Source organism: Cryptomeria japonica, chromosome 8 (assembly GCF_030272615.1).
Source record: "Cryptomeria japonica chromosome 8, Sugi_1.0, whole genome shotgun sequence".
NCBI lineage: Eukaryota > Viridiplantae > Streptophyta > Pinopsida > Cupressales > Cupressaceae > Cryptomeria > Cryptomeria japonica.
The window spans coordinates 302345451-302361066 of NC_081412.1; the positions used below are offsets into that span (position 1 = coordinate 302345451).

The following is a 15616-nucleotide window of genomic DNA, read 5'->3' on the forward strand; positions in this document are numbered from 1 at the left end:
TATACGTTATTTTTTGTATGTTGTTTTAATCTTCTGAAAACCTTGCGAAATGCTACAACAGGTGTTCTCCAGATCGAAATTTGACAATTTTCATTTGCAAATTTGCCTCTGTCTAAAGTCTTCTCTTTCATGCAGTTCTTGTTTAAAAAGTAATAAGCTGTTTCTAATATAGTACCATTGTTAAATATGGTACACTTAAAATATATATTACCTCCCTCTTTCTATTGTCTATAGTTGCATTTCTTGAGCTCAATCGACTTATTTTGGTTGTTTGTGGACATTAATGTAAATTCTTACATTCTATTCTTTTTTGTGATCCTATATTTAGAATTCATTGTTTACTTTTGATTCCTGAAGTTTAAATGGCTATATTACATGTTAATGCTTGAAAATCAGCAATATGAGCAAATCTTCTATAAATGTTCTTTCTATAGACATTTTGATTTGTTTGTCTGAACAAAAATTGCAATCTTTAATGATTGAATAGTTTTTTGAAATGTCTTGGTAGTTTTAAGTTAATCAATGGAGGTCTTATAGAACATCAACATAGAGAATAAATGAGTGCTAACATTTGTTACATATTTGTGGTGCCAAATATTTGAATTTTTCCATAGCATTCAAATTTATGATATTTTATTTTTCTTTTCCTGATGATTAAATGTGTACATGGGGTCCACACTTTTATATTAAATAGAGGTACATAGAAATAGTATCATGTTTCCAATCATGTGCTTACATTCACTGTGGATTTGCTCCAAAGGGTGGCAGCACAAAATAGGAAAGCTAAACTTAAATAGGCATACATCTATACATTCAAAATTATGCCTGAACTACTATGTAAATCATGAAGCCATTACATGCTTATACAGTTCCAGTACCTTCCACAGCCCTGCTTGTCCCAGCACCAGTGCCCTTGCCAATAATCAGAAGCCCAGCTATCCTGATCAAGTACTGAATGGCCCTACCAGGATGAGCAGCACGTTCAGCATACAGGGTGAGCAGAGTGTGGTAGTATGGGCAATTGAAACCGTGCCAAATTCAGCCACTCAAAGTCTGCTATGCTTTTTTGCAGTCGTTGTTTCAGATTATTGACCATGTTCACCATTGGCATAAACCTAGATTTCAACTAATGGAATGAGATCATCCATACTATTCCCATGAACTTGACAATTGTGCTATGGGAAGAGGATTGACCGAGCCAGGGTTGGTGGTGGCTGTGGCCAGATTCTTCTCCCTGCAATAATGAACCGAAATTGCTTTTACCAAGCCCTTGTCATGCAATAAATCCAACAAGTTACAAATGATCATGGAGGAAAAATCACTATTAAGTTATTAACCCTGCTCCGAACATCTACCTCTAAGTAAGCAGATCCTATTACCTTGTGAATGACATTCACTATGGCTTGTGACTGTATTACAAAGATATACTCGAGTCTCAATTTGGTGTCTGGCCTGCAAAAGGCAACCTCTTGCTTCTTTGAATTAAGATGAAAAGAGGGATCCATTGTATGCACTGCTGTAAACTGCAGCGAGAAAAATTCGGCAACCTAACATGTCTGAATGTAAAATGACATGGAATTTGCTAAGAATTAATGTCAGGCCCCATATGAAGTAATGCTTTGGAGAATGTGATTGCATTGTAGAACAATTATTGAATAAAGGAGTAACTATCGTAATTGAATCACTCAACCTATCATTAATGATTACTACCAAGTCTTGAGCCCTCTAATTGGATGTTTGAGTGATCAGTTAGAACTTAGACCTTTATTTTTATGCCAGCTTGCAGAGAGACCATCCAAACTAGAGGAATCCACAATTAAGTTACCTTGCACATGAATGCCAAATTTGTCAAAGATATCAGCAGCGTCATGGACCTCTTGAAAACAACGTCCCACTGTAATTGTTGAAGACTCCAGAAGAGATCACATTTTATGAAGGATATTACAGTTTTCTAACATTAAGGGTCTTTATTTCAAATGGCATAAAAGAGAACAGTGGAATCTCCTTGAATTTGCAATGATTTTGTTCCACATTGAGTTGTGAGATGAAGCCCTAATAGCATTGCTTGAGTCTCAACCTCATTATTAGATCCATCTGACAATTTCTTTAAAGCAGCTTTGTTGAGTTTCCCTTCATTATCTCAGATGACTTCTGCTCTAGGATTGTCTATTATTAACCTGCAGATTTGTCTATAATTCCATCCCTTGAATGGGGGAGAACTAATGATTTCTTAACAATCAGATTTGTCTATCATTAAAAGGAATATAGGTTTCTGCTTATTTTGGGCACAATTTCAGTCTTTTGCTTGTGCCTTGTTAACTTTTCTAGCATGGAATGATTGTTATAAGCCATTTAGAATTATGCCATGGTTTTTATTTTATTATTTTGTTTCTGTAGGTTTCCAGCTTGTTGCCACTGTACATCATTTATGCATGGTGGTCACTCCGAAGAGCATGAACTGACTTTAGATTATATAGCTTATCAAAGTATGAGCAGACAACAGATTATATTGCTTGTCGGAGAATGACCAGACTATAGATTAGATGGCTTGTCAAGGTATGATAAAACTGCAGATTATATGACTTGTTAGAATATGACCCAAACTTAGTCCATCTAGGCTATTATATATTTGGAATACTTTGCACCGCATTTACCAAAATATTGGAATCTGGGGGTGAAACCATAGCTCATTATAACTAATGTATTATGACTTACCAGATTATGACCAGAGTATAGATTAGATGACTTGCCAGATTATGACCAGAGTATAGATTAGATGACTTGCCAGATTATGACCAGACTTTAAACTATATGGCAAGTCAGAAAATGATCCAACTTCATATCATATGACTTGTCAGTTATGAGCCATATTAAGTCCATATGGTCTATACAATCATTGGAATAGACAACATGTACCCAAATATGGGAATCTGCGGGTGGACCCATAGCTCATTGTAACTAATGCATTATTTTACTAAGGTTAGACTAGTGCAAAGGAGATCAGAAGCTGTTGAGGTCAATCAGATTTTGTACGCTCATATTGTGTAATATGAATTGGATGGTTTTGTTATTTAGCATAACTGTTGTGACTGAATATGAGAATTCTTGGGTCAAAACTATAAATTAACAGTTGCTGAACACCTTGTTCTAAAACTATTGATTATAGACTCCAAAGGGGGTAAATCCAATAATCATGGACATACAAGAATTTTTTTATATTTGTACATTTAAAATGATATTGAAATTTAGGTATCATCTTTAGTGCATGAACCAGGCTAATATTGTTTTATTATTTTGAATTTTCAAATGGCAATGCTGATTTTGGGTTCGTCTTGTATTATTTGGTGCACAGTAGTCTGACCAGAGTGGACATGTGATAGAAGAGTTATTTTAGATTTTACTTTCAGTCAAGTTGACACCTTTCACTTGGGCAAATTTCAGGTTGTGACACAGTCCATGGATTCAAAACTTGGTCGAATGGTGACTCGAGTTGTGCTTCCACGTGTCGTCATGCACTCGAGGCTGCACTATGGGGTAGGCCCTATATCCGTCTTACTGTGGCAGGTCATTTGTAGAGTATTATTACAACAAAAGCTAGGATCTTCTTTCATTCTAATGAAGCTGGTTTTGTCCAGTGACTTTTATGTGACAATATCTTTGAAATATTCATAAATTAAAATCAAGTCTATATGTTTTGTGTGTATTTGTAAGATAGACTACAGGTATCTCAGATGGCTCAACTTAATTGCTTTTGTTTACTCTCTATCTTTCACACTAGTTTAAAGTCTTATATTCTGCTATCTGGTGAAGTAGAGTTTTGCACCATATTGAAATATTAAATGCATTGTTTTTATTGCCAGGCATTTTCCAGTGAGTTTTCTGGTTTAGAACTTGAAGATGGAGGAGGAAGGGGTACAGCAGGTCAGTTATAAAATCATTCGATTGTTTTTTATTTGGTTCAATTGCTTGGGCACTCTTCGTAATCTATGACATTTGCAGCGATTGACATGTGCTGCTTTGTGCATTTTTCTCTAAAGCTTCTTCACCACTTATGTAACTGCAGGATCACATTGGGAGAAGAGACTTTTGATGAATGAGATAATGACTGGCTCTGTTGACACAAGGTCTGTTGTTTCACCAATGACACTAGCTCTTTTGGAGGATAGTGGGTGGTATCAAGCAAACTATAGTATGGCTGAACAGCTTGATTGGGGCCGACATCAAGGAGCTGATTTTGTTAGTTCTCCCTGCAATCAGTGGAAGGGGGCTTACCATTGTAATTCTTCACACTCTTCAGGCTGTACTTATAATAGAGAGGCTGAAGGTTATTGCCCAATTGTAAGCTATAGTGGCGAGTTGCCACAGTGGGCTCGCTATTTTCCTCAGCCCAATAAAGGTGATTCTATAAGCTTAATGATTCCAGGGCTGATGATGATGGCTCTTTGGTCCTAAGGATTAAAAGTGTTTTTGCAACAATTGAAAGAGATGTTTTGAATGTGGACAGGAGAAAAAGCTTATATTCTTGTTGTTAATACTTGAAATCAGATATTATCATTATTTCAACTTGTTATACTAACTACTAAGACTGATTTTTAATTTCCAAGTTTCTAGAGATTTAAGTATCAGCCAGACACTGTTTTTTAATTTCTTAACACCGATTCCTGTCTTCTTGCAGGTGGCCAATCTTCATTGGCAGATTATTGTACATATTTTGTAGCATATTCAGATGGTTCATGCACTGATACAAACAGTGCACGACCGCCTGACCGTATGCTGGGAGAAATGCGTGGTCCTGATTCCAGGTAGATTCAATGAGTCTAGCTGGGTAGTTCTTTAAACTTATTTGGTTTGCAATTCATGCTACTACACTGCCATGAACTTGTTTGTCTTGAAGTGTCTATCAAACCATCTTACTAAAACAAATTTTGGATTGATTACTTAACAACTTAAATATAAGAGTCCTATTTCTATTAAAAAATGTTTGCAAATAAAACCCAACTTCATGTATGTGTGTGATACTGGAGGACACAGCATACAAGCTTTCTTTATAGTAATTGTCCTGTTTATCTGAGCTTGTGATTAAAACATAAAATATTAAAACCCTTAAATCTCTCTTAAATTAGGAATTCTTTGATCTTATTTACTGTTGAACTTTATAAAGGTATATATAGACTTTAATGATATACCACCAAAAATGGGAGAGCAAGTTACTAGATTATATTGAGAAAACAGTGGTAGAAATCTAGACTTAAAAGACTTATGCAAACCTTTCTTATACATCTATAGTTTGAAGTCTTCATGCAATCTTTTCTTTGTGTAGTGCGTGCTATCTACACTTCTGCCTGTACTTTATCCCTTATTTTGCAAAGCAGGCCATCCACACTGTTGTGATTACTCTACTTGCAACCAGCAACCAGAGAACCAAGATTGAAATTCACGACCAAAGCATGAGACTTTAATTTAAGACCAGAAAATGCAGAAGTGCAATGGATGACTGTAAATCACACATAAAATAAATGTCCAGAAATCATAAATCACTTTTCTAAAATAGATGACTAGAAATTGCAATAAAGACCAATAATATGTAATTTACGATCACATGAGCTCCTTCATCGTGGTTTTAATCTTAATTTCAGTTGTAATCTTCTTCATCCTTGACAAAAAATTAATATGAAGGTTACTTCTTCCATTGTTGGTTCTGTGCCCTCTGGAGATCAAATATTTGTAAGTAGGTTGTTTCTTCACTATTTCTCTTTGATTAGAATATAGTAAGGTTTCTTGATCTCATTCCTTCTCAGACTTTCTTCAAGTTGAATCTGAGAACTTGGAACCATGTTCACCCTGTGTTTGTTTTTATATATTGTTATGAATGTTATATCTTTCTTTTTTCTACTGGTATTTTTTCCCATTGCTTGAACAATCTTTACTTTAGTCTCTGAGTCCAATCTCCAGAGTTGTGATAATTTTATTCCTCTTAATGGCGTTTGACAGCATTTTCTATGATAATCTCTCTATTTCATTGTATTGGATGTAAATGTTCTCCATGCAATTTTTTTAGTACAACTGTCATCATGGTATCCTCAAGATTTATTTGTAATGTCCCCAAATTATAAGTACCCAAATTTTGCCCTAATTGAGGTAGAGTAGGGTTTAGAGATACCTGTTACTTTGATTGAAACCCTGCAGGTAAGTTTGGAAATACACATAATCATTATTTATTAAATAGATCTATTAATTAGAAAATTCAAATCATAAATATATAAAGCAGAGTCCTAATTACAAGATTAAATTATGTTTGAGAGAAGTCAATTATAGAAGGGCATAGGATAGGATGATTAAGAGGGGTACCCCAGAGACCCTCTACCCTAGGCCCAAGGGCAGACCTTATCCCCCTTGGACTCATGTGGCCCATGCCATTCAAATGATGTGGAATATCTAGTGAGGTATCCTATCACCGTTTTCCTCAACTTTTCCACCATTATCCTATTCCTTATGATTAATGCATCTATTTACCAAGATAGAGAGTATGGCGGCTCTTTACAATAGGGTACCCAGGAAATCCATCCTTATAGGCCCAAAGGCAGCACCCTCTGCACCTATTTGGCCTCATGGGACTCCCCGGTCTTATAGGCCCAAAGGCAGCACCCTCTGCACCTATTTGGCCTCATGGGACTCCCCGGTCTTATTCCATGAGGTGGCATGCCTAGAGGATGACTCCAACACTGTTCCCCTACTTGCAAACCCCTCTCCTACTATCTTGGTTGTAAATGTTTAGAACATATGCAGGTACATATGATGAGAATATGCAAGCAAGCAATTATAAGGAAAATGCACGAGAATATGCAAGTAAGCAATTATAAGGAAAATACACCATATGATGAGAATATGCAAGATATGTACAAATGGCACTTCCTGGAAGAGCTGTATCTCTTCATAATTATGTGTTCCTTCATAACTATCGGTTAGGGACATTTTATTCTGTTTTATCTAACCATTCCATCATAACATATCTTGATTAATCTATCTTTCAGAATTAAATGTAATCACTATGGGTGAGGAGCATTCAATGATCTTTACTTGATTAGGTCTACTGCAGATTTTATAGATAATTACGATGGAGGGGAAATTGTGAAGTCTTACTTCCAGTAAGACAATTTCCCCCCTTTTTCTTAATGTGGATGGAGACATCATGGTGAGGACATGACAGTTGTCGATCAAGGGAAAGAATATTAAGAATGTTTAAGTCCTTATCTGTCGATTCTCAGCCTTAGAAGAAAATCGTGAATTCTTATTATTAAGATGATTTTCTGAACTATATCTAAACTCATCCTTAAGATGGTGTGGAAAATGTTATTAAGGTGGGGGTATGACATTGTCTCCTTATCTGATTTATGTGAAGTTTCAGGGATAAGCTCCTCATTTTCAAGGGCCACAAAAACATTTTATTTTTGGGGGACTTTTTATATTTTTTATATTTTATCTATTAGTATTTCATGATCTGGGTCTTATTTTTCCTGCCCTGATTTTTCTGTTTTTAGATTTGGCTGCAAATTTGTTCTTTGGCTTCTGAAAATCAGTTGTCTCAGATTTCCCTTTATTGGGATTTGGGCAGCCAGTTGTTGCACAACAGAGGGACATTCTCTTACTCGGTGCCCATGCTCATGGTACACTTGACAAGGTTTCTCGCTTGAGGACATTTATTTCAAAACTTGTGAGAGCATAGATAAAACATGCATCTGGACTGGCAACAGAGGGACATTCTCTTACTTGGTGCCCAATACTCATGGCACACTCGACAAGTTTTCTCACTTGCTTGAAGACATTTATTTCAAAACTCGTGAGAGCATAGATAGAACATGCATCCTGACTGGGGCTTTGATTGAAATCTCTTTTGTAGGTAATGTGCCAATCTATTTTGAAAAGCTCAGCACGCCTGGAAAACCATGGGCTTTCCCAAAAGATTATTTTCTAGTATTTGTTTGGTCAGGCATACATAATCCAAGCATAGCTGGATTTAAATAAATCTGCATATCAACCCATGTATGAGGAATAATGCAGAATAGAACTATAGGCTCTTGCTTCTAAGCAAGTCTTATGAATAGTAGTCCAATGATTTGCTTAATAGTTTTGCTTTCTGTCTTACCAATGACAGCCACCATAATCCTTGCAAATGTTGAAGATATTTCTCCAATCAAAATTTGATGGAAACAGGGTTGACCTGGGGCACAAATATTCCCCGCTTTCCTGCACCATCCTCAAAATCAAGTAGAATGCCTCAATCCATATCTACAGATCTGAATTAAAAGCATATAACATAGAAATTAATAAACTTCTGATAGATATATACAGAATCCTAGCAGAGCTCCTTCATTTCTCAATATCGGAGCTTATCTTAATCAATTGTATAAAATAAGGTCTTGATTTTTAGCTTCTTATCTTTTACTTCCTTGATTTAAGTTTATAACCTAGTACTTGTATTTCTTTTAACCATATAGTGGATATCCATAGTTATTATTTTATTTTATAATTACTAATTTACTATCTAATGGTTTCCCAGGTGCATGGCATCATCTTTGGTTCGAACAGGATTTGTTCGAGGAACTCAAACACAAGGCAATGGTTGTTATCAGCATCGTTGTCGAAATAAAAAATTGGAGGTGAGAATATAGTCTATGCTAATTTGTAGTAGTTCATTTATCTCTCTGTTTATAAGAAATTTGATTTCTGGTAAATTGATTTAGGGATTCGTTTCTATAACATTTTACAAAAGAACTAAACTTTATATTCCTGTTATAGCCCTCAGTTCTTATTGGTACAGGATATTTCTTTCCATGGCAAACCTCACGCTTGGTATCTGTGCCCATGTTCAACACAATAAAAGATCTGTTACAACTTTAACATGAGAATATCGATAGAAACCTTCCAGTAAAGTATGTGGTTTCAAAAACCATGGGGCTTTGATTGGCTTTTGTACATGTAAGCTATGTTACCAATAACTTCGTGCATGGAAACAAAATTGTCTTAGAAATACAATTTAACCATTTGATTCAAATTTTCAGATGAACAGAAAAACACCTAAGAGATTAAATACAGTCTTTAGAAAATTCTCAGGTCAATAAGAAAGGCTGAAATTAAGCATGGTTTCCAAGAATATTAAAACAGCATCCCAAAGTTTAAATTCTCTTTTGACACAATACAATTTTGATCAAAAGCCAGAAAAGTCCTCTGTTAAAATTTCAGCTCTAATAGATATTTTGAATTGTTGCACATGTTGCAAGGCAACATGAAAACTTATTCCCACACATCTTAAAAGAATATCTTTGGGTGTTTGAGTTTGACATATTGCTTCAGCTACAAATCAAAGCAACTAATTTGTTTGTTGATTAAATGTTAAATCTTTCTCCAGATTGCTGTTGATGGTATATGGAAAGCTTGTCCTGAAGCTGGTGGAGCAATACTCTTTACTGGTTTTAATGGTATGACTTTTGACATGTAACATTATAAGCTGCAGCATCATAAATGATTATTTTAAGATATTATTTGTCATGGGCACACTCTCCCGATCTTCTATTGCAAACCTCAACTATATAAGATCCTTTGTCTGATATGAAACATCTCTAGCCTATTAGATGGAATCCTTAACTTTAGTGCTCTGTTTGATTTATTGAAGTTCTGTTGCAGGGGAGTTATTATGCCCTCCTTATAATGAACTTTGTGGGGATAATTCTTTGACCCTACATGGTCAATGCCCAAATTCATGTAACTATAATGGGGAGTGCATTGGTGGAAAATGTCACTGCTTTTTAGGATTTATTGGCAATGACTGTAGAACAAGTAAGTTCCTTCAGTACTGTATGGAAGGTGGTGGTCCTGCAAGTTTCTATTATTTTAATTTTAGATATCATACTATCATCTGTATAACTGTGAAGTTCTCAGAGAGGATTTATGTTGTTCAGGAACTTGCCCTGCAAATTGCAGTGGGCATGGTACATGCAATTCAAATGGAGTATGTGATTGTGAACTGGGTTATACAGGAACTGACTGTTCAACTGGTATGGTTCTTTCATTTCTTTCCATTTTTTCATGACTACTTTTGCTTTAGTCTGACCTCTGCCAAATTGTGCATTTAGCAACTAAACAATGCCTTTCATTATGCAAAGAAAGTTGTAAAAAGTTTTTAATCAACTAAACATTGCCCTCTTTTCTTACATTTTGACAAATGGTGTTCATTGTGCAGCTGGTTGTGATGAGCAATGCAGCTTACATGGAGGTGTTTGTGATAATGGTGTTTGTGAGTTTAGGTGCTCTGATTATGCAGGATATACTTGCCAAAACAGCAGTGTTCTATTTTCAAGTCTCTCAATGTGTGGAGATGTCATGGTATGGGATGTAGGAGGTCAACACTGTGCTCCAAGTGAACCAAGTATTCTGCAGCAGTTAGAAGCAGCTGTTGTTATGCCAAACTATAACAGGCTGATTCCCAGTAGCCGCATACTGTTTGGTATTTTGGATAATGGGTACTGTGCAGCAGCAGCAAAGCGTCTGGCTTGCTGGGTGAGATTTCGCTTGATTTTCCATATTTTTTTTGATATGTTTCTGGATAGAGTTTCTTATGTTCAAATGCCCTTCTTGAACTTTAGCTGAATACTGAGAATTATGTAACAAATTCACTACTGAGAATTATGTAACAAATCCACTCCCTAAAAATATTTGATGTAACTGTCAATATGTAAACGTATCTCAAATGTCTGAAATAATGAAATTCTTAGGATGTTCATAACAAATTAATAATAACCACATAGTTGGCAAAGCTCTTTGTAATTTCTTTTTCTGTGCATGGGGAATAATCAGTATTATCAAGAATACAAGGAATTCTTAGGCTTAGAGCTTTCAGAAATCGTATGTTCAATTGAATCCCTAAACATAGAAAGCAATTGGAATTAATTTCAACAGATGATAAAGATGGTCAACATGACGGTTATGGTAATACATCACGACAGGTGTGCAAAGCATCTGCCATTTACCAATCAGACAAAGAAGGCTGTTAACATTGAAGTTTTAACATTACAAATATGATAAAATGAATCTACTTGGCAAAAAAATTAGTTCAACTTCATTTTCTTTAATTTACGTGGCAATAGGCTGTATCGCATTGGCTATCTATTACCTAATTTGTTTATTGCAAATGTTGCATCTTGGCATCAAAGGGAACCAGGCTGATTTGGGACATGATTAGGGGCTCAAAATCCCTGTGCATGATGTTGACAATTATGTAAGTTGAGTGCCTCTTTGGGTTATTGTGGTAGCTGCATGCAAATGGGAATTTCAGTTTTGGGACTCCTTTGTGAAAGTTTGCTGTTTCAACTGTTGCCCTCATCCACAAGATTAATCTTAGGGGATAGCTCAAAGTCTACCTGTTGGTGAGCTTGGGTGTGTAATAGCAGTGATGTTAATGTGGTTTATAATGATAAGTTTGACCATACTTTGAAGTGGTCTCATGGCAGTTTTGAGATGTCCAGGACCCTTCTGGAATTGAAAGTATCAAGGGTATGAACTTATTGTCCCCCACCACTTGTTTCAAAATTAAATGCAACCGTGGCTGCTACTTATTAAGCATTCATCCAATAGACATCAATCCCATTTTTCTACTAAATATATTGAAAAGTGTTGACTCTAATACTGGCTGGCTGTAAGCCAATCAAATCTAGATGTAATTGCTTTGGTTAAATTTGGCACCGATTGAGGCTTTGTAAAATCAGCACAATTAACTATGCTTCGGAATCATCAACAATTAACTATAGTTGAGTTTCTCTCATCTTAATTGTCTGCAGTTATGGTTTTTGATCAAAGTGCTATTAGTGATTACTGTATTATATTTATACTTTTTATTTCTGTTATCAACAAAATGTATTTTAAGTGCTCCTTAGATTTTTGATTTGTTTTGAAATTGATTATTTGTTTTTTGTACTTAAGTGTGGCTTTCTAGGGTTTTCTTTCCTAATGCAACTTTCATGGTGCAGTGCCATTCCACTCATATTTTTGGTTGATTTATAATGCGTACATTATGTAAATTAATATGCATGAGGTGTTTATTAATTAAAAAATATTTCTGTGCCCCTGCTTGTCCCCTGGCAGTTCCAAAAATCAAGAACTTTTTGTGCTGTACCTGTCACCTGAAACACACCCATTCTCCTGGAAGCTTGGTGAGGAAAACATTAAGATATCTAGGATTCTAGAGGATGCAAAACTGACGGTTTGAAAGTAAAAAAATTAAACAGGTTATCTTGGATTTGATTTACAAAGACATCGCAAACATTCATAAATAGCAATCCAGCACACCCTAAAAAAGAAGAGAGATTTCTCAATGCAAAATACATGCTTGACATCCTTTTGCAGGTTTTCTTCAGTGTTGTGGATTTTTGGTACGTCTAGAATCAACCCAAAATTAAAATCTAGATGATGCAAATAGTATGCATTGGTGAGATGAAGCATGTATCGTCCAGGCATCTTTGCCACAGATTTATCAAGATACTGTGGTCGCTTGTCTGATGACGCAGGGTGTATTTGGTGGCTTGGAGCGTAGCAGAAAAAAATGTTCTTGGGAATTAATTGGTGAACCAGAAGATAAAAATTGCATCAAATCTTGATTTAATTGGGGAAAAAATTGGGCAGGGTTAGGATTTTGGAAAAAAAAAGAAACAAGTGCAAAGCAGGCAAAGAGTGAAAAAAACAGGTTAGGGTTTGGGTTTTTGGAAGAAAAAGGAAAAATTGTATACTAGGTTAAAGTCACTTTTTTTTGCAGATTTATTGCCAAAGTTTGGGAATATGTGATTTAAGTGATTTAGTTGGTCAACAAAATAAAAAAAAAATTGGGAATAAATCGACAAAAACCTGTTCCAAGTGATTTTTAGGTTTGAAAAATTGCATAGTTCCATGGAGTTTCCTGATGAGGGGATGTGGGATGGGGGATGAGTGTCAGGGATAAGGGGACCAGGGGCCTAAATTTGTGGAGGGCGAGGGGACAGCAGGGGGGATGGCGGCAGTAGGGGGTGGGGTGGGCAGTGCTGATATACAAAATGAGGTGAATTGAAATCTTAAGGCAAAATCTGCAATTTAACATCTCTGCGGTGCCTGATGAAAGGCAAACTAGTTTTCATGAAGTTGAAGGTTGCAAGTGGTCTATAATGGCATGAGCCATATAGCAAAGGACCTGGCGGTGCCCCTGGCAGAGGTGGTGGTGCTGGGGGGGGGGCTTTTCCCTCAAGTCCCCAAGTCTCGAAAATGCTCCCATATGGGGGACATGGTTTTTCTTGGGGGGGTGGGGATACATCCCTGTGGAACACTGTACAATTGGAAAAAGGGACGAGCAGTGAGAAATTGCAATTTTCTTGTGATTTCTGCAACTATGACTTGGAGTAAACGTCTTGAGAGAAACTGTATCTTCTGCAACTCTCCAGCAAAAATTTACTCCGCAGTATATAGATTCAATGAAGTGATTTTGCTTTTTCCATGAAAATATTATTGTAGTCTGTGAGCAAAATGACAGCTATTTTGAACAAAACATTTTAAACATTTGAAACTTTTAAAATTAGAATTTATTTTCAATCTAATTATATGATGTCACCATGGTAACAGAACTCCTGAAAAGATTTGGAGCCAGAGGACAAAGTTTTGCTTTGTTAATTCCTCAGGGAGGCAGAAATGTGCAACTTTTGATGATTTCAACTTTTGGGTTCTGACCTGTTTTTAGTTATTGCTCACCTCATTGTGCATTTTGCATGGCATTGTAATTTCTAGATTATACTTAATTTAAGAGTCTAATACCATCAATAGAAAATAGGAAAGGTGTAGCCAATCCCACAATTGCAAATGAACTTCTCACATGGTCCTTGTCTCTCTTCAACTTGTCTCTATATTTATTACAGAAATTTGTTCCAGGTATCATGGTAGATCATTTTTATTGTTAGATTATTGTACTATAAAAAGTAGGGGATTGCTATGCAAATAAATGGAATTGAGCAGAAATGCTGTGATTGTCTTTAGATTACTATATAATTGATGCTTTTTTGGCTTTTCTTGATTGTGTGACACTCACATGATTGCTATAGTTTTTCTTTAGACCTAACGAGTCATCGCTTTTTATGTGCCAAGCTGAGTTGAGATGGATTTTGAATTGTTTTGTATTGGTTTTAATTTTTTTTTGGGATAAATTAATGTTTTTGCATTGTAAAGCCAATTTGAATTCCCTTTTTTGTTTTTTAAATATATTTGTAGTGGATATGCTGCCGGATTTGGAACTAATTGCTTTTATTTGCCTTTATTTTGCTGAATGTTATTGTAGATATCTATTCAAAGATGTGACAAAGATGGTGATAATCGATTTCGTGTATGCCATTCGGCATGCAAATCATACAATGCAGCATGTGGTGCCCGGCTGGATTGTTCTGATAGGACTCTATTCAGTAGTGAGGAAGCGGGGGAAGGACTCTGTACAGGAGATGGTGGTCTTCGCCCATGGTGGCAACAACATTTTAGGACACTATTACTTCTGGGTTTAATTGTCACTACAGTTTGCTTTTTCCTGGGTGCAATTCGACATATTTACCAAAGCTTTTCAGTTGCTAATAGAGATGTGGACTTGCAAGGGGCTTATGTATGCCTCAATGGTGTCCCCATACAAACAAATGATCGCAATAAAGCTTTTGGAAATTTTCAATCTTTAAGGCTATGCTTATCATTTTATGCTAACCGAGCTTTTGGACAAAGTTCTAAACTATTTGAAAGTTTATTCAAGCGTAACATAGATTCATAGTGGTCATCTGCACTTGGAAAAAGTGAATATGACCTTCCATTTTTAACTGAGGCCCCATTTTTGAGTGGCACTAATTGGAGGCTGTGATGTAGCTTTCCAGATATAGCAGTGGAGCCTGTCAGAAATTTGACCGGGCTTACGCCTGTAAAATGATATTTCAAAAATAGATGTCAATTGTATTTTGCAAGGATGTGTAATCAAGATCACATTTTTTCAGGACTTCATATGTGATGACTTGGGTTTTCTTCCAAGCCCGATTTCCTGGCCTGGATTGCATGGACAAAAGACTAGAAATTGTACGTCCAGGTATATCAAGATGAGGATTGTGAGGATGCTTCTACTGTAAAGTTCATTTTGATTGGTTCTTGTGAACGATTTAGCTACTTCTGTTCTCCTGAAGGGTACACAATTGTCTGTTTTGCTGTTGCTCACGATCATGGTTTTTTTGAATTTGGAAGGGTTGTATGCCATAAGGTATTCATTTTAGTCATATTTTGTGTTTCAATAATATAGCCCTGTTGGACATTCTTAGGGGGTTATAGGCTTCCCTCTCAACTTCATGAAAACTGTTGACAAGATTTGCCAGCATTTATAATACGAATTCAATACATTGATGGGTAGTAACACAAAGAAGTTAAATATATTGCTTTCAGTATCTAGTCAACCAGGGAAAATGGGCTTCCTGCAAAATGCGGTCTAAATTTACATAGCACCGAGAAGATAAATATCACTGATATATCATTATTATGTTAGAACTAGCAAAACTAACATGTATAGTGTTAAAGCGCAATTGTTTGGTTGATG

General features: G+C 36.0%; 1 protein-coding gene across 2 annotated transcripts in view; it reads left to right on the forward strand.

Annotated features, from left to right (window-relative positions):
- LOC131060556 (uncharacterized) overlaps positions 1-15262 on the forward strand; it is a 31761-nt gene extending 16499 nt beyond the window's left edge. For both annotated transcript variants that reach the window (XM_057993822.2, XM_057993821.2), the window contains exons 9-18: positions 3442-3534; positions 3861-3921; positions 4064-4396; positions 4676-4802; positions 8558-8657; positions 9407-9476; positions 9682-9834; positions 9957-10052; positions 10238-10554; positions 14342-15262. In XM_057993822.2, the coding sequence (XP_057849805.2) occupies positions 3442-3534; positions 3861-3921; positions 4064-4396; positions 4676-4802; positions 8558-8657; positions 9407-9476; positions 9682-9834; positions 9957-10052; positions 10238-10554; positions 14342-14812 (1821 nt within the window). In that variant the 3' untranslated portion in view covers positions 14813-15262. The remainder of the gene's footprint in view (positions 1-3441; positions 3535-3860; positions 3922-4063; positions 4397-4675; positions 4803-8557; positions 8658-9406; positions 9477-9681; positions 9835-9956; positions 10053-10237; positions 10555-14341) is intronic.
- Positions 15263-15616: the final 354 nt, after the last annotated feature.